Raw genomic sequence first — 20,425 nt, 5'->3', positions numbered from 1 at the left:
TGTTGCCAGTGGACCATCTTATTTTCATTTAGAAAACCTATCATACCTATGAATTGTGACCTTTCCCTGTTTTATCTTCCTGTTTGATCCTAAATCTTGGCCGCAGGAGGATTTAGCAGGCTATCTAGGTGCATCCTCTCACTTCCTCTGTGTCGGTCAGAGTCTCTCGGCGCCTGTGGTCCAGCTAGAAGGGATGAAGTCATGTGCACATCCATCTCCTTGCTGTGCCCTCCCAGTGCTGGCCACTTAGTCGCCAGCATATGGGTGCATCCTTGTGCCAATGCTCCTCCCACAACACCTGACTGTCTAGTCGGCCATGGCGAGCAGCACACACACACCATCCAGGAGGAGACACTTCCTCCCGCCATGAAGCATGACGGGTATCGCAGCCTTGATTGTCCTTTTGTGTATCCTACTGTGAGCTCCACCACCAACTGCGACTAATAGACAATTCCCCTGGAAGAAACCCGGTCATGGATTACTGTACTGCTACTGACTGTAACAGCAGAGGTGGACACATATTTATACTTAATATGTAAGGATAACTTCTTGGAAGTTACTGCACTACAGTAGTTAAGATTAAAGTGTTCACCCTGGAACATATGCTCACCTCCATGATCCTGCATTAGTGCTGCAGTGTTTACTCAATTATTTCATCCTGGGATATGGAGCCACTATAGCTGCACTTAATCTACAAAATGGTACCTCTGTGATGGCTAATTCTGTTTATGTCCACTCACAACGTTTGTCCATTATAGGAGCCCTGAAGACAAGAGGGCAGACTCGGAATGTACACATGAAGCCCTTTTCTCTTTGACTAAAAAGTCAGAGATAATGAATGAGATGACAGCAGCACACATTCAGGAGCTCTCTCATCCTTGAATTTTGGGGTACAGCCGGTGGTGCTTAAAGTTAGTCTGTGTATTTATCAACAGAAGTCTTTCTCGGCCTCTCACATGAGGAGAGACCCTTCTTTACAAGCCTGTAGCTACCTGCTGTGATCATAGCCTCTATGCTGCCGTCCCACATATACACGTGTACGCAACCGATTTAAACAAGTTGAGCTCTTGCTAAGGCACGTAAACCAAAACTGAAGCCTGCGACAGCAAACACAAGGCTGTTTTCCACCTGCAGGTGAAGTGTGACCTTCACTCCATCTCCTATTTCATTCATCCGTCTCTCCCTTGCTCATCTTCTCTCACTCTCTCCCTGTAGCTGGTCTGTGTGGCAGGTAATTTGCACGCTATTGGAGATTAAAGTTTAATTAGTGAGCGAGGAGTCATTTGGGTCTTAGTTGAGTGGAATGAGGCAGTGGCGTGCGTGAATGTGTACGTCCCTCCCTGCGTGCTCGCTCACCCCGACACATCAAGGCTCATCACCAGGAGAGAGAAGCAGGAGTGGGAGTAGAGGATCCAATTCCTGCTTTCATCAACCAAGAACAAAGGATGGAGTCTTCCCCCTTTCCTCTTCATCTCATTTCATCCTCCTCCTCTTCACTTTCTCTCTCTTTTCCCCTCCTCTTTTCGTTGACTCTCAAGCTCAGTTGGCAGAGTTCCACTGTCATATTCACACTTCTCTGCTCCCTGGCGAGACACTCAAATGCACGCACACACTGCTGCCACTATCACACTGCACCACACGTGATAAAAAAAAGAAATACAGACAGGAAATAAGATAGAATGAACTCAGGCTCACTGCATCAGTTAGTAGTGACCGATAGATGTGTCACCTGCAGAGGTCTTCTATTCTATTTCCGTTGGACTTCGCTCTCTATCTTTTCTCTTTCCTCCCCCCGAGTCATAAACACAATGTGTACAGTATATCCTTATTTCAGCCTCCTTATTTCAATGTGAAACATATATTCTTATACATCAAACACTGCATGCAAGTGATGTTAACTTTTCTTGAAACATCACCATTGAATTATGAAGTGAAAACCCAGGTTCTGATTTAATATTTTGAGGACATATTTTGCTTCTGAAAGGTGAACTAAATGTGTAAAGTTATTTCCTACCACAAGTGGCTGCAATGGTTTCCTCTGTGTGCCTTGTCCAGCTGGTACCATCTCTGGACCAAGATGTTTTACAGAAAATCCACATTTTTCATAAGGCATTAACAAATTCCCTCTCTCATGTGCAATCTTCAGTTCATTATGTAAGTATCAAGCTAGCAATGTGTCACTGTTTTCTCATCAAATGTGATCCAACTTAGAACTTAAAATGGCTGCGACTTTCACCTCCTGCTTACCGACTGAAGTCACTCACCGCAGCAGCACTTAGAGTGTGTGTTTGTCAAAACTTTGAATTATTGATCTCTGATTTCCAACAGCCTTGAAAGTTGTGTGGCGTGATGCTAGCATTATTCATGCGGACATCAGACGCGCCATATGTCCCCACGTCATCAGAGATGCACTCTGCGAGCTGTTGCTAATGACGAGGAGTCTGAATCCCTCCGACGCTGTTGTTTCACCAGCTCAAGACACAAATCAATAGGCAGTGCGATCTTGTGATAACGATCTCTTCTTCACCTCCCTGCATCTCTCTTCTCACGACTGCTCTCCTGCCCTTCTTCCTCTCCTCCCTCCCGTACATCTGCCTTGATCTTGCAGCTGCGTTCCACGTCTCCTGCTTCCTCCCACTCTTCCTCTCCCCCGTCTCTGTGCCCTCAATCTTCCATCCGCTCGCGCCATCCCCTTATCCTCTCCTTTATCTTTCAATCCTTCCTCCCCATAGCTTCATCGTGTTCTGCTCCCTTCATCAAATCTCGACAATAATCTTCCTCTACCGTGTTTGTTTTTTCTCCACTCCTCTTGCTTATCACATTGCTCTCTGTATTCCTCTCAGCTTGTGCATTCCCCAGCATCACAGATTCTTTGGGTTAAGTATCCCTTTCCCGTCGCCAACCCTCTTCTCATTTCAAAAACCGACCATCGACCAATAAATATATTGTGGAACGTCACCTGTTAGCATGGTTGGATGATGCGTTGGAGAATTCCCTTACAGTTGGAGTTACAGCACAGGGAAGAGGGGTAACAATACCAGTAAACGCATTTATGAAACCATTATCAAGAGGTTTTAGTTGCACTGAGATCAATTATGTTGCCTCTAGTGGTGCGATTGTGCATTGCAATTTCCCAGAATCTGCTCTAATCTCAGCAACCAAACTGACATCCGACAACTGAAATGGCAAGCCGGAAACTATTTCTGTCAAGTCCTTAGAAGAATTTTAGAGTCATGACTATAGGAATACCATCAACCTTCTCTGACTTCATTTCCTCGTGCGTACATAAAGCAGACACTTGTTTCGATTTACACCGAAGCTGCAGAGAATCTGATCTGAGGCTGCTCCTGGCAACTGCTAATCTGTCTGCTCGGATCTGACCTCAGACAAGGTCACTGCGACACACACACATGCATGCAGACACACAGACTGCGATACCACCAGCTGCATCGTTGCCACAGTGGCGAGGGACGATAGAGGACGACGGAGGACAGGTAATACTGAGAGGACGTGTGTGACTGTGTGTGTGTGTGTGTCAGTGAAATGACATAGGATCATCAATTAACTGAACCAAAGTGGCACAAAGTGGGAGCAGGTGCAAACTAGTGCACACGTGTGAGTCATTCAGAGTATAATCGCATGTGTGCAGGGAATATATTCATGGAATGACACGGGGCTGGTATCACTGGAAACTGGGTCTACCCATACATGGGGATAGCTGATGAGTCTGTGTGTGCGTGTGCTTGTGTAGTATCAAAATGATGCACACGGCAGAACCAAACCAAAATAGGTCAGTCAGTGGTTTAAGTCAAAAGAGAATTTGGTTGAGCAAGGCAGCCATAATGGGTTGTGAGGAGGCTTTTTGTTGTAATATCATCCAGCTCATCATTTATGTTCTCTATCGCTGAATATTCCTGATAGAATATCAAATAGCTCTGTAGCCCACTTTGGGGGGGACCCCCAACTCCCTTGTGTGCATGCTGCTGTGCGCAAGAGAAAGGGGGTCACAACAATGTCCCTTGGCGTCACCACCAGAAATAAACTGAGCATTACACGGAAATTAATTCTCTTTCAAAGTTGTTTTTCTGTGGAATATTTCCACTCTGTGAGGTAAACTAGAGTCCACCGTAACAGGCAGTAATGAAGCACAGAGTGGAAATTAAGATCATGATTATCTCACACGTCGTTGATGTGCAGTTGCATCATTCTGACTCACCATGCATGCGCAGTTGAAGGTTTCCTGCCGTGTGCTTGCTCGGAAAACCTTCAGGCAAAAGGGCAAATGAGGGCATTTAAAAGGAGGAGACAAACTATAGTTGGTAATTGAGTGGCGATGTTGGACTGGCAGGTGTGGTCCGGTGAATCCATTAAAAGTACGACGCTGGACTTGAATGATGAAACTTGTAATGAGGGTCGCCACATATTGACTGGCGTGTAGAGCTCACGCACACACACAGCGAGCAATCAGTCTACTGCTAATACTTATTCTTGTCACATGCTTGGGTATCCAAGACGACGATCTCAACTCACCCATGTGATGTGTGTGCCTGTCATTTCCTCTCATCACTTTCTCATCCATTCTCCTTACGCCGTTGCCATGTCAACAAAGCCAGGTTTAGTCCTTCAAAGGGCAGCTGTCGGCTGGAGGTGACCATGCTGAAAGAAGGCGGAAAGAAAAGATGGATAAGAAAGAAGGCACAAAGGTTGGACAAGACGCAGAAATTGAGGGTCGGATTATGTTAAATTTAATATCAAGCACCCTTCTTATTTGAGAGCAAGTGCGTGTGACTCTGTAAGAACGGTGGAATTAAATGTAAATTGACTCCCTCACGCTTGTTTATCATATACAGCCAAGACACAAACAAAGCAGACTGCTGACTACATGATTTTTTTCCCACATCCCCGGATTGCATTGCATTGACCATCTAAGTCTCTTCTTATTTGTCTTTCTGTGTTGTTCTGGTGAATCAATACCGAGCTCAGATGCAGCGAGGAATGAAAATTATCCATAACGAAAGCCTGACAATGTGTGACTGCAAATCGTTGTAGTCAGAAAAAAATGGAGCATTTCTGAAAAGGTCAGCGCCAGCTCGGGTAATCAGCAGAGAGACTGTGTGAATGTAGAAAGACATGTTCAATTTTTATAGTCGTAATCTGGCCGTGATAGGATATCCAGGTGCACACATGAGTCCTGGAGATCAACGCTCTGTCCGACAGGCCCCCCAAGGGCACACCTGCATGATGTCACATGCACCACTGTTTTGCACTTGATTGAGTAGTCCAGCGGTTGCCATGGTGACAGCAGAACCTGGTTTGGTTGTTGTCATCGCAAGACATGTCCCTGCTTGTGGTAGCCCTCATAAAGGTCACAGGACATCACCGGGCTGTCAATCAAACGGGGAACACGAAGAGATGGTTGCACAGAATCCGCTACGACACCCCTGAATACATTTCCTCTGCACTCAACATCCCAGAGGTGTTTCACAACAAGGATAGAATCACAGCTCTGAATCCTGCGATTCAAACAGCTAATGCTCGCAGACAAAAGCATCTGTTTTGACCTTTATTTATTCTTCCGTTTCAGAATAGCTTGTGTCAGTCGTCAAAAGATCCCTCATCTCTTTTTCCTAATGCGTTTGACTGGAGCCTGCGTGTGTGCCGTTGGTGTTCTGATATCTCCCTCCAGAGTGTCATCCTCATCCGTGACCAAAAAGGGAGCCACATCAGTAAATGCCGATGAGTCATCCTACACCCCAGAGACGAGGCAGAAGCAATCGACTCAGACGTCCACACAAATGTCTTACTAAATCGACCTATTAGAAGCGTAGTTTAAAACGTTCAGCCATATCAACCGCAAAGTTTCGTCAAGAGTAGAAAGCAAACCTTCACTTTCAACACCATTCCTTGCCTCTCATTCCAAACATGTGACATCACGTTTTGTCTACGCCACAGCTTCTCTGCCTCGAGGCCCTACTTTCTCACGACAGAACCAATTGAAGAAATATGTACTGTCTCTTCTTAATTTGTCATCAAAACCTCAAACGTAAATTCAGATCAGCGCGCCAGAATTGTATTTCATAAACTGATTTCACTACAGCAATTCTTCCATCCTTCACGGCACCGCTGAGCCTGTTACGGTGTGTTCCACCGAGGCTCGTAACTGGGAGCTCAAGGGTCTGTGATAACGTCAGAATACTTCCAGATGGATGTAATAGGTAATTTCATCAGAACTTGGAGATCAATTTGGAATACAAATTCTGGGCACAAATGGAACATAAACAAGCAGAATGTCACAGAAGGAACATCGCTTGAAATTCAGAGAGGAAATGAAGCTTAGAGGTGTGTTCGCTCTCAATTAATTTAACTGACTTCTGTTGAGCAAAAAAGGATTTTATAAAGACAATGTTTATTATTACTGTCAAATAATTGGCAAGAAACGATGCATATTTAGCGCACTTTGCAATTCACTCCAGATTCGCTCATGAATGAATGCCAGGAAATAGATATTTAACTACATGATGTCGTTTTGGTCGTGCGGTTCGGAAAGCCGTATGCAGTCAAGTCGATGAGAGTGCCAGTTGTGGGTCGTACATCTTCCTATAATCTTTGCCATTGGCTGTCAGTGACCCTTGGTGACCCCCAGCTGTGAGTCGTGACAACAGGATGCTGACAAATGTCAGAGGAGATATTGGCTCCTTCCATCCCTAATTCTTTCGCTTGGGTAGGAAACCGCCCACAGTCTGGTCAGACGCCAGAGTGGGGGGGAGGAGAGTGTACGCATCTGTCTGTGTGCGTTTCACCTGCAAAAATCTAATAAAGGAGGCCGTGTTCAAGTGAGGTGATGCCGGGGGAAAATCAAGCCCATCTGAACGTTGACGCCATGATTAAGGGCGCATAAATGGGAGGAGGCAGCGATGATGACTAGCACGCTGAGATTTGGCAGCTAGCTTTACTAGCTGTGGTGAGTAGGAAACAGGCCACGCAGAAAAGCGATAGGTGCAGGTGATGTGATGTTATTTTCAAGTGTGTCCTTGAGCTGTCAAGAGGAGTTGAGCTTTGGGGAGCTGGAGGTGTTGTGATGATTACGGGGGTGGTGCTAAAACGCAACTGTTTTTTCGCACAGGGGCCGAGTTGTGTGTGCAAGTGTGTTTCCTCCCAGGCTGCTCCACCTCATCTCAAAAACTGCCTATGCATGCATAATTAACCAGAAAGAGTGGCAAAATAAACACGCGGGGAGATGCATCATCTCTGGATTCACTGTGTGACTGCAGTTGTGTGTGTCCAGGTATGAGATCATTGAAATTCAAAGTCTTTGTCATAGGTCAGTAATGTGTGAGGTGATTTTTATGTATTTATTTTTTGAATGTCTGAACCATGGCATGATGTGGGTAGCATCCCTGCGTAGGGTTGAGTAAAATAATGAAAGATTTAAAGTGAAAGAAGTTTTTAGATTGATGGAATGTCGGTGCCAAGAGTTGTCTCTCAGCTGTGACTCTCCCTCTCCCATGTCTGCCTGTGGCGCAGCTTTCGTGTGTATGCAAAAGATGATAAATCCCATCTTGGGCTGCTTCCGAAGATGATGTGATGAAAGACGGGGAGAGAGGATAAAAACGGAGGGAACTCAGGGTGAGGTTTGGGGGGGGAGGAAAGGGAATGGCTGGAACCAGTAGCAGCATTTTCACATTACGAGCCATCTAGCGGAACAATCAGATTCACTTCCCAGCCTGGCTTTACCCCCACTGCCTTTCTTTATTCTTGTCCTTCCTCCAACGAACCAAGAAGCTCTAGGAATTCATGCACAGACGTGCAGGTCTTTTTTGAGACCGTACAACATCTGGATGGGGCAGAACCAACACTAATCAATCACACGTTGAAGCGCTTGGACGTATTTGCCTAATTATGGGCCTCATCACCGCGGTGTACCATCCTTCATGCATACGTTACTCAGTGTGAGTGCACGTGTGTGTGTGTCTGTGAAGTAATTGCTGCAGTTCATATTTCCCAAGAGCCCAGGTTGGAAAGCTCATTCAGTAAATCATCTTTACTCCTCTGTCCTTTGTCCCTTCTCTCCTGATCTTGCTCCTCCTCAAACTTCATTTATCTGATTTATCCCCCATTGGAGACCGCTCTGTCCATCCCTCAAATTTGTTATCCGTGTTACAGCAGTGAAAGCTCCAGAAGAAACAGACAGATAAGATCTTTAAATCAATAGTCTAAATTCAAGGGAAAATGTCTTTAATCCATCACTGTATCATTTTGTGCTTTCATGGTATTGGTTTGGGATTGAGGGGCAAAACTGGTCAAATGATGTGGAGATATGGGCAAAATATTATAGTCACTTCCTCAGAGATCGGGTGAGAGGCTCAGCCTTCTGAGGGAGATGAAAAGTAGAACATCGAGAGAAGCCAGTTAAACCGGCCCACAGGTAGCCTCCCTTTTGGAGGTGCCACTCCACAGGAAGGACACTCTAAATGAGGCCCAGGATTTGCATAATACATAAGGTTTTTGGGATGAGGGAAGTCTCAGGATGTTGCCCGCCTCCCCAGAAATAGATGGATGGATAGCCCAAATATTTGTTAGTGCAAAGCCATACTTAAACTCTAAATTTCCTACATCAAATCTGTGAACATTTAATAATCAGAAAAGGACAAGGAAGGATAGGGAATGGAGCACATGCTACAGAAAGGTACAAATACATGAAGGTATTCTAAGATGGCGCTGCTTCTCTGGGTTTCGTTCTCTACTCTCAAACAACAGCAAAATCAATTGATGGTAGCGTAATGATCAGAATGAAAGACTGACGCACACTTAGCGAGACAGATCAAGAGGACGGATTCAGCAATCTCAGCATGGATCTTTTGCCCACTCTCCTCTCTGACCCCGGCAAAGGCAGCGAGGAGCTTATCGAGATATGAAGCATTTACAAATATAGCAGTCGGAGGGTCCATGACGGCAGAGCTCTCTGAGGGAGCTAGAAGCGAGCAGAAGAGGTGCAACATGTAGGTGGATGCACCTCATGATTTGAATATTAAACATCTGTGTGCGGGCATGTGTGTGTTGGTTAGGGTTGTGTATAACCTTGCACACATGTGAGGCAGACAGATAAGAGTGCAAACGGGAAGGGAATTGATTGGAGTTATTATATGTCACACAAGAAAACTTCTTGTAAATGATCTTTCGCAGTAAGGCATGATGAAGACAAACAGTAATGTACTAACTTTGATATTCCTCTCTTTTCTTTCCTTTACCTATTCCTGCCTTTAGAAACCAAATCCCACCCCCATCCCTCCCTTCCCACTTTACTTCCCCCTCCTTCAGGCTCCAGAGTCATGCAGTCCTTCCGTGAACGCAGCAGTGGTTACCACAGCAACCAGCCTTGCTATCAGCAGGAGCCACATGAATTATCACGACTTGAGACCTATCGGCAACACCCCCATCATGCACACCCGCAGCTTCCGCATCCAGGTCCCGGTCCCCATCCAGGCCCAGGTCCAGGGATCCCAAGGTCAGGATACGACAGCCACTCATTGGTAAACCCTGCAAACATAACCCCAAGTGGAGGCCCAGGGGCAGGAGGGCCTAAAGACTGTTACAGCCAGCATGCCTTTCCTGGATACTCTGGAAATGTAGGTGGAAATGGAAGTGGAAACGGAGTTTCAGCCCCCTTGCAATCTAAGAAATCCTACAGAGGAAATAAAATCGCCCCACAAAACCCTGGTCAGCATTTACATGGTCCTGGGGGTTACAGTAATCATATGGCTCCAGGAAACTACTCAGCCCAGTACATGAATGAGGGTCACCTCCAGCAGAAGTGGGAAGATCCTGCCCAGCTAACACAGTATGAACAAGAACTTGTTGGCCGCATTGAAACCGGTGGCAACCCCGCACAGGGCTCTTCACAGTACATGGACCAGAATGTGCTGAGTAACTCACAGAGCCAATGCCATCAGCCTGCAACGCAATCATACACCAGCCCGCACCACCAGACACACCCAGCTAACCCTGCTTCATCCCCGCTCATGTACCCTCAAAGTCACCTTCACTATCCCCAGCACTCCCCATCTCCCTCACCGTACATGGAAAAGTGTAGTCCAATGCCCCACTGTTATAAGGGTTACAACATACCCCCAAACGCACAATATGGCAGGCAAATGAGCAGCCACAGTAATGTCAAGCCTGGAGGGTATAGACAAACCCAGAACAGCTATGGCTATCAGCAAGCCTCTTCCAGAAGTTATGAGCAGCAAGCCCCTTTACAAACACTTACCAATCCCCAGGATTCTCATCCTAAATACCAACACTACAGTCAACAAAACTATTGTCTCTCAGAGCTTTCTGTGAGATCGCCAGAGCAGTACTACCAAACATGTAGCCCATCTTCAAGCCACTCCCCTGCTCGCTCAGTGGGGCGTTCTCCCTCATATAGCTCAACACCTTCGCCACTGATGGCGAACCCAGAGTCATATCAATACAGTCAGCCTCCCATGACCCCTGGAGCAGCCTCTTCATCTTCCACTTCTTCAGCTGGAATGCAGGAGCAAGGCACTTCAAACACCATGCTGATTCCTCCACGCTCACACCCTTCGCCAAGCATGCCCCATGCTGCACCTCATAGCTACACCACAACCCAACAGGCACCCACAATGAAAGAGCGCTTTTCAGAAAAGCTTCTTTCAAACCCCAGCTTATGGAGCCTAAATGCGCTAACGTCTCAGGTAGAGAACATCTCGAATAATGTTCAACAACTGTTGCTTTCAGAGGCACTAGTGGCCAACAAGAAAAGTAGTAAGCGCAGCAGTGGGGGGAGCAACAGCAGCGCAGGAAGTGCTTCATCCTCCAAGAAGGGAGATGAATATAAGAGCCCCTCATATCCAGATGGTGGGAGTAGTATTGATGGAGGCCAAACACAGGACCCTTTCACAACAATGCAGAATCAGCCAACGCCCATAGAGCTCCATGAAGGAGGTTACTCCAGCAGCAGTGATGAACAGTTGGAGAGAGGCTTCTACTACTGCAGTCAGGGCAGAAGCCCAGCACAGTCCGGAAACAATACTCACCTCAGTCTAGACACAGTCTCCTCATGCTCCATGACATCACCAGATGATATGTCAAGTAGGTCGGGGGACTCGGGTGTTCACAACCTAACACCCGACCCTATTAGATGCCCGTCAGTGCAAGGAGGAGACGGAGTGAGTACCCCTGGAAAGAGCATTGGTGATGAAAGGTCTCCAACAAGCATCACAACGATATCCAGTCCAACGAAACAGGACTCCCCATTGGATATACAGAATCAAAGTGAGACTGTTAAGGAAAACTTTGAGGAAACAGCCTGGACTGAGCGATCCTCCGACAAAGAATTGACAATAGATAATTATTCCGACTGTGAAAGAGAGTCTGACCTATCCAAGTCAATTGAAACCCAGGAGAAGTGGATAGAGGGGAAAGGAGAGTTCAGAGCTGAGAGCAAGATAAATGAAGACTTGCCTGAGAAAGATTATGGATATGATGAATCAATATACGAAAAAGTACAGCACAAATACGACCTAAACAAAAAAGAATCCAGTGACAGTAAACCTGAATCGCCAAAGCCCGTTTCTCCAACTGCGTCAGAGAGCTCACAAAAGACGTCGACATTTTTATCAGTTGGTGAACTTGAACTGGATCAATATTCGTCAGAAAAGGAAGTGAGCTCCGAGAGCACCTCTCCACTACACCACGGTGAGGAGGACGAGACAAAGTCAGAGAAGATAGTGCTGGATGAGAAGGGAAAAGAAGAAGACGACGAGGTAACAGGAATAAAACATAATCTGTTCCCTGCTGTGTGCAAGGAAGCTAATGAAGAATTGAAGGAAGGCGTGCCCGGGAGTCAGACATCCACAGAGGATTACGTAAATAAAACAGAAAAGCCAGATGAAGAACACATGGAGTCAGAAAGTGTCGGGCAAATTAAGGATAGTAAGATCACTGCAGCAGCAGTGCACCCAAACACAGCAGCAACAGCAGTCTCTACAAGAGAGTCACACATTGGTGACATTGCTCCGCAGCCACAGTCAGCCATGCCGGTATTTTCCGCTCTAAATGACAAGACAACTCCAGTTCAGGCCAGGGAGCATATGGATCACAATGACGCAAAGGTTCTTGAGCCAGACTCTCCTCAGCTCCCAGGGAAGTCAATACTTCCTCCAGCACCTTCCTGGGCAGACACTCCACCTTCCCCAAAGAAAGGTGATGAAGATCTGGAGTCAGGTATTAGCTGTTCAAGTGCTGTGACTCCACTGACCAAGCCAGAGCCTATGGCCCCTTCAGCACATCCAAGAGTGTATGGTCGTAAGCATGCAAGAGGGAGAAGAAAACTTGTCCACGCAGAAGTGGGAATCCGGCGACAGCTGAGCTTGGAAAAGGATGCAGAACAGGAGGAGGGTGGCGAAACCTCACCCATTCAAAAGTCATGTATGTCCCCAAGCAAAACCACATTATTTTCTGATCAACTTGATATAAGAAATGAGGAATCAATTGAAAGCCAGACCCCTAAAATTATTACTGATGCTATTCAATCCAGAATGTGTACCCGTTCATTCAATACTCCAGAATTACCACCCAAAATCGAGTCTCATAAGAAGCGGAAATTGGACCAAAAGAGTCCAAAACCTGGACCTAAAACAGAGCCTAATTACAGCTCAAAACCAGGTCCTAAGCCAGGAAGGAAGCCAGGACCTAAACCCAAACCAGGGCCAAAACCTGAGGTCAAGTCTGGGTCAAAACCTGGACCCAAACCAGGTCCAAAACCTTCACTTCACTCATCGGACCTGGAAGTAAAAGAAGAGGCAACCGCCAAACGAAAACCAGGACCAAAACCTGGTTTAAAGCAAACCTCAAAGCCTGATCCGAAAACAGTTCAGAAGTCAGATTCTACGCCTGAACACAAAATCGGCATGGAGCTGATTGACACACCACCCATCAGAGGCCCAGTAGGTCGACCAAAAGGCTCTGGATGTAAAGCCAAGCAGATACAGAAGGAGAAGACAGAACAGTTAACCGCAGGTCGAGGCAGAAAAAAATTAAAACCAGTGGTGACACCTCTCAGCGAGGATCTAAAACTAGTTAACCAGCTGGCAAAGCAAACAAATGAAATGAAAACCTTGGAGAAAGAAGGAAGAAACATGGTTTTGCGATCCAGAAAGCCATTAGATGAAAAAGTCTCAAAGGAGAGAGTGACTGAGGATCCTATCCTTCAACAGACGCCGGTAGAAAGCGTAGCCAGCGTAACAACAAAGCAACATGAGTCTTTTAACAGTTCAGAGGAAAATATTACAGTTCCAGTTGACAACATCGATCAGAGTGATTTACCAGTTTCAGCAGAGCAAACTAATCTTCAAAAAAGAAAATTCTGCCCCGACATACCCGCAGTGCCAATCAAGAAAAAGAGGGGTCCCAAACCGAAACTGAAACCCCTGCCAGCTGAGCCACCACTGGTCGAAGAAGTTCTCTCACAATCTACAGTAGAAAATGTCCTACGGCCCAGAAGAAAGAGGGGGCCACCTAAAAAAGTCTCAGATGAGCCAACCATTTCCAATATGAACGAAACTGACTGTGGTGACGCTTCTACCTTGCCAACCAAAACAAAGGTCCTCCCACCACGTAAAGGTAGAGGACAGAAATATGAAGCGATGGTGCAGAAAATAACATCACCCAGCGCAAAGAAATACTTGCAACCTTCTCAAATTGAAAGCGGTCAAAACGAAGATGTGGCTAACAAACCTCTTTCTCAATTCCTTTTAACCGGTGATACATCACCACCACCTAACAACACTGATAACGTCGAGAGTGAAGAAGTGTTGAGCACCGAATACAAACCAGACTCATTGGAAGAAATAGAAAGCATTGAAATGAAACAAGAGCAAGGAAAAGGAAGGTTGAATCAGGAGTCACTGACACCAGAGCAGGCTCGGGAAGAAACAGTTGATGAGACACAAAAAGAAACAGACAAGACAGCCGACACACATATAAAGCAAGAAGAACTTAATGAGGAACAGCCTGAGAAAGTTGACCAGACGTCGGTAGACGGTGCTCCGGACGTCGGTACACAGCCAACAGAGATGGATTTAATAAAGGTGGCAACTGCAACAGTAAAAGGGAAAAGGAAGAGATGGGCTATGGTGGAGACTTCAGCCGTCTCTATAGGTTCTTTGGAAGCAGAGTGCCTTATAGTTACGACTCCAAGGTTAGCTAAGCAGAAAGCCATTAAAAACAACCATGAGATGCACATTAAGCAAAAAAGAAAGAAGCGAGAAATACAAGAAGCTCAGAGAGAAACAGCCCCCATTAAGGAGGAAAACATAACAATAGAGCAAGAAGAAAAGCTTGAAGAGGTTCTGGCACCCACAGACCCAGCAGAAACTCCAGAAATTAGTACAGAAGCCACAAAACTACCTCAAGTGGTAACTAAGTCGGAGCCCATCCAGAAGAAAAGAGGGAGAAAACCTTTGATAGATCAGAGCAAAGTAAAACCCAGCAAAGCCTTATCGGAGCAAACTCATGTGATACCGACAAAGGTGCACAAAAAACCCGGGCCAAAACCAGGGATGAAGGATGCAATTGAAGTCATCGAAGCTGTTATAAGGGCTGCAGGTTGTGAACAGGAAGAAAAGGAGGAAAGACAAAGAGAGGAACAAGTAGATAGTGAGAGGGAAGCCTCTATTGTGGGCCCTGTGGTGACCATGTCTGAAGGACAAACAGAAACCATTTGTATGAAGAGATTTAGACGGAGACCCATCCAACAAAATGCCAAGCTCTCTTTCTGTCCCTACGTGCGGATCAACAACTCCAGAGACTTTTCCTCTTGGTGCGCTGTTGTCAACAGGCCTGAAGACGCAGTTGTCTTCCAGCGACGGAGGAAAAAAGGAATTCTTCGAATGAAAAATCCTTTTACAGTTGCAAAGGTTGAGCCACATACAGTTGCCATGGTACAAGGGCCGATGTTGAATCCCACACTCACAGAGGGATCCCCGACGTGTGCCCTCTGTTTCAAGCCCTCAAATTTCAGTGGTCTTGGTGATTTATGTGGACCGTACTACACAGAGAAAGATGTTCCACGAAAAATCCTAACCGCTGAGCACTCATTTAGGAATGTTTTCAAGAGCAGTGAAGAACCGGGAAGCTCTTCTAAAAAGGAGGACGAGGGATTAATAGACAATCTTAATAGTACACAAGCGCCCACAGAGGAGAGCAACGCCACTCGACAGCGACGCTACAGGCGCGCTCCAAGAGGGGACAGGGTTGTTCAAGAAGGTGGCCCGAGAAGATTAACACTCAGAGAGAGATTCAGGAGGATGAAGCAACTGCAAGACAAACGCAGTGACCATGACACTGACATTAGCAAGGTCCAGGAGATGAAAGTGGAGGCAGAAACTAAAGAGCACTGGGCCCATGAAAACTGTGCTGTCTGGACCAAAGGAATAATTATGGTAGCGGGGAGGCTGTATGGACTGAAGGAAGCTGCAACTAACTCAGCTCAAACGGTATGTTGGAAGCTATTACCATGGGTTTGCACAGCACTGTACTAACTTTACTTGGACTCTTGGACCCCACAGAGCTGCAACAAGTGCCAGAATCTGGGGGCCTCCCTTGGCTGCTGTTGGAGAGGCTGCCCACACAAATACCACTTTGTCTGCGCCAAAGAGATAGGTAAGAAACCAGATTTTTGAGCGTGATTATTGTTCAGCTGGTGCACGCAGGACGTGATTTACCTTAAACCGCCTTTTTGATACCTAGGCTGTACATTCCACGACGATGACTTCTCAATCAAATGTCCCAAACATGAGGTAAGACATTAATCTTTACACTCAGAAAATCTACTTTATAATGGCACATATAAGTGCCATGGCGAGGGTTAGGGTTAGGGTCAGGGTTAGGGTTAACCACAGTCGCACAGACTCCTAAAATATTGTCCAAAGAAATGCAAAAAGAAATACAAATGTTGAGGCAGTTAGTAGCAACTACTAGTTCTAAATGTTTGCCGTAAACTCCACCGAAAACACATCCAGAAGGCAGAGCAAAGTAACATCACATTCCTGGTCACAACAGTTCTCCTGTTAGACATGCGCCATCTACTGCTGTGTTGCTTCAACTGCAACAAAAACAGGAAGGTCAAAAGCGGAGCTGGGGGGGGTGGAGGGAGCCGAGCGAGAGCTGCTGACATTCAGCAGGAAGCAGCGGTGCATTGAGCAGCAGTGGCAGTCTACTCCCTCCCCTCTGCATCTCCCCCTTCAGTGTGCAGACTGACAGTGATGAAAAGCTGGCTGCAGATCAAACCACCCCACCCACCACCGCTGCCTGCAACACGTCCCCTTTTCCCTCTCTCCCCCTACTCTTGTTATTTTTCATCCCTACTCCCCGTATTTTACTTCAGCGCTCCCCTGCTGTTCCAACTCCGTCTGTCTCTCACTCTGCTCACCTCTCATCTACTCGGAGCTTCTTTTTTCTATTTTCAGTCATCCTTTTTTCATACCCACTCATCTTTACCTCACCGTCTCATCTCCGTCTTCACCTCCACTCCCACGTCTAGGTAGCAAAACTGAGCCCGAGAAAACTGAGAGAGAAAGGGGAGCGAGGCAAGGAGGGATCGCTGTTAGCGGGATCAGGGAGAGCTGTCATCATCCCTGGGATCTGAGGCGTCCGTGCGTGTCGGCCCGTGGTGTTCCAGTTTACACTCAACAGCAAAAAGAAGCGCGCACACACGTACATGCGAACAACTATTGCACCAGCGTACGACCTCAAATGAGAAAACACTTCAAATCAGGACATAGTGGTGTTTGTGTGGGTCTCTTTGGAGTGTCTCAAAAATTGGGACAACTGCAGAATTGTGGTTCACAGTGCTCGATAGGAGGAAAAATAACAATAAATATTTGATCGACACAAGCATACGTGCAAGTCCATCATCTAGGCTCTAATGTGAAAGCCCCAATACCAGATCATCCACATAGCATAACCAGAGAAGCAGAGGGAGGAGACCACAGGGCAGGTCCATGACCACAAGTCGAGATTCCTCCTCTACTATCACTAGCTCTGATTTCCTCAATCAGAGCAACCCGAGGAGGCTGTGAATTAGAAACTAACGCCAGAACTTTCGCCGCAGTTTCAAAGCCGTCACGTTAGATATCAGGTTGCACAGGAAGACATAAGTAGCTAAGCTGGTGCTAAGACCTTCTGGATTCAAGGAGCGAGGTCTGACAGGTGGTGGCATTCAGCTGAGACTGATACGTGGAGCATAAACTTCGACCACACCAATTAGGAGGCGTCCCTACTGCGTCATTCGCAGTCGAGCTGGCTCACCAGCCGGCAGCATCCATCTTCCCCTCGCTGCTCACTGCAGCCAGCTCGCTTTCATATCTGCACTCTGCAGATGCACAAAGGAACACCGTGATAAATATACAACACGTATATGAGCAGAGCGTAGTGGCACCTGTGTGCCGGTGGTGCCGCTGGGCGTGCCGTGCCATTGCCTTCATGTGTGACACACATTTAGATGAGTAGCTGGTAACGGTTGACTGACGGAATGTGGATTAGTGAAAGTCCTGGTGTGGATTTTGGGCTTTGGCTCTTAAAATATATTGGACAAGTCCCTAGTCTTAACTTGGTTTATTGTGTTGCTTACCAGAACTATCAGCATCAAAAACACAACAGCTAAATTCCGAATGACATTGCTCTGGTTCAATTTTCCTGCCGGAGCCAGGGCAAAAATCAAATATTGATTATGAGACACCGTCGGTCACGCCATCCTCTCAACTTGACCCACTTAAGTAGCCCCATTTTGAGCTTAACTTGATCTCACATTTGCTAGGAAATGGCGTCTCTCAACAACGATGTCAGGAAAAGCATGGCCACAGGACACACTATCAATCCTTCTTTTCTCTCTCATCTGTACGCAGGATTTGTAAAGTATCTGTGTGTACCAACGCCACTAAAACCACCACCAGACAGCTAGGCAACCACGATCGATCCAGCAAGGCACAGAAAGAAAGTCACGCAGTGCCCACATTCACTGGACCTCAGAGGTGATGGCTGACAGACGGCCAGGGCGGCTGCAGGAGGATGTCCTGTCGAGGTGGAGCCGAGAGCAGCGAGGAGTCGTGACAGAAGTGCTGCTCCACAGAGAAAAGTGCTGCTCCCCTCAGCCCCGTGTGGAAGGAGGTCCTTTTCTAGACAGCAGTGTTTAACAGGAAGATAGACGGTACTTTGGAGACAGCATGCCTGCAGGCCTCAATGCACAGAGGGTGGCTGATTGAAATGCAAAGCAAAGAGCGTGTGTTCTGCCTTCGGAGGGGTTGCTATCATATTCAGACACCTGGAGGACACTGATTGGACGGGACCATCCATCTGGCCACCTTGTCTGTGAGCCAAAAGGTGTGTACGTGTACGAGATAATCATAAAGCTATCATTCTCCAACCACATCAGCAGCGTGTTTGTGTCGGTGTGAGTGTCAAGGTGCATCTCCAAACCATCAGCAGTAGGTACAGGATTCTCAAATGGTGTACTCACAACAAAAAAAAGGAAACTGTGTATGTCAACACTCTTTACAGGTTCTAATTATTCTGCTCTTAAAAAGTTAATGGACATGGTATTTTATTATAATGCTCTTAACTTTGGGGATGTATTTTGATGTGCATTATGAGTATCATCTCTTGGTATGTGTCAGGATTTGTGTTCTTACGATACAAAAAAAAAGAAATAGTAAAAAAGTCACTCTCTTAAGAACGTCACTACCATTTGTGCACATTCTAACTGTATATTAAATCATGATCACTGCGGAACAGGAAACAGATCAGGGCTCCAAGGGTCTGCCTAGGAGTCAGGTCATTCCACATCATGTAAAGCTCAGACGTATTACTGTTTAGCATCACCATGTTGTATATTATTCGTGTCACCCACCTGTGCTGGAAGACAATGACTCATTCAGAATCCACGAAGCACCTGTCCTTTTGTGTATCTCAAATGTAGCCTCTTGCACTCTGCCGTGCTTTGAAGAACACTCTGTAGGGAGTCTAAGCAAAAGCACTGGTCTGAGAGACATATTTAAGTATTTAATAGCGAAAAAGAACGTGCAAAAACGCCATTCTCTTTTATGAAGCTCATTATTTAATGGTGTATATAAGTATTTGATGATGTTTAAATGTAAGATGTGATGTACTAATATAACTGTGTATAGTATTTCTTAGAGATGTTTATTTTCTATAAAATGGAATACGTTATTGCTTATAAAATCTTATTAAAAGAATCGGACAATGAAAAAAAATATATAACAACCTTTTATTGGGAATGTCACTTTAGTTGGAGCATGCCATCTGTTGATTTTCATGTCTTTTTCTTTAGGATTGACGGACACAACATCAGTTTGTTCAAAATGTTTTTTGTAACGCCAATGTTAAATATACCAGCACCTTTCAATGCTGCTACGATCAATGCCTGCTGTGTTTTGTCTCCACTGTACATGCACATATTGAGATAAAAATGCATAGCACCCAGTTAGCACATTTTCATATTGTTGGTATTTTCCCTGTTCAAACGGAGGGATTTAAAAAATACAGTAGAGGGAAACTCTTTATTTTGGAAAAATGTCACAAAGTTGGCGCCAATTCGAAAATATCACGATATTTTAAAAAATCTATGTCTTCAAAATAACAGAATATATTTGAAATTGAGTACCACTGAGAATTAATATGTAAAATATCCATAGTTTGATTTACAGTGCTTAAAATTACATCGAACGACAAGCGGATAAATAATAAAATGAAGCAGAAAACTGTTCTACTTACCGGTAGGTAACTTTACCTTGATCTTCCAAAACACATAATAAATGTGTGTTAAGCTACGTTTTTATTTAAAAAAAACTCTCAACTTGAGGAAGCATCACTATCAATAATAACAAGTTACCGACGCTGCTTTCGTTCACTGGCTGCGTCATGTGACGTCATCTTGTCTGCGACATTTACTGAGTGGGGAATACGTCGCGTGTTTGATGACTTCAGAAGTAAAATACTACAATAACGTGTAAAAATAACGCACTTTTACCACGTTTAACTGACATATATTTTCATGTTTATCAAATTAATAACTCATTTCAGGTGTAATATTGGCATATTTTTGCAAGTTATGCTTCCAGTTCAATCCAGCCTTTTCTACGAGCTCACGTTGCATGGGTAGCATACAAAGTGATGATGCCCAGACTGCTCTCTTTCTTGTTCTCTTTGGGGGAAGACCAAGGTGTTATGTCAACAGAGGAAGAAGTCAATGGAGAGTCCAGGAGCTAGAAAGCTCAATATGGTCCAAACTCACCACAAGAGCTGAACCACATTAGTATTTTGATTTTTGGGGTGAAAGTGACATGTTTCTTGAGACCAGAAAAAAAATTTCAAATCATGACTCTAG

At 45.6% G+C, this 20,425-nt stretch overlaps 1 protein-coding gene across 1 annotated transcript in view; it reads left to right on the top strand.

The window, feature by feature from the left end:
• LOC128751192 (retinoic acid-induced protein 1) overlaps positions 1-19,455 on the top strand; it is a 40,715-nt gene extending 21,260 nt beyond the window's left edge. Inside the window, exons 2-5 of the mRNA XM_053852061.1 lie at positions 9,265-15,518; positions 15,591-15,684; positions 15,772-15,821; positions 17,928-19,455. Coding sequence (XP_053708036.1) covers positions 9,330-15,518; positions 15,591-15,684; positions 15,772-15,821; positions 17,928-17,936 — 6,342 coding nt within the window. The 5' untranslated portion in view covers positions 9,265-9,329 and the 3' untranslated portion in view covers positions 17,937-19,455. The remainder of the gene's footprint in view (positions 1-9,264; positions 15,519-15,590; positions 15,685-15,771; positions 15,822-17,927) is intronic.
• Positions 19,456-20,425: the final 970 nt, after the last annotated feature.

This window comes from Synchiropus splendidus, chromosome 19 (assembly GCF_027744825.2).
Source record: "Synchiropus splendidus isolate RoL2022-P1 chromosome 19, RoL_Sspl_1.0, whole genome shotgun sequence".
Classification (NCBI taxonomy): Eukaryota; Metazoa; Chordata; class Actinopteri; order Syngnathiformes; family Callionymidae; genus Synchiropus; species Synchiropus splendidus.
The sequence above is the reverse complement of the archived record's forward strand: the minus strand, read 5'-3'. Positions and strand labels throughout refer to the sequence as shown.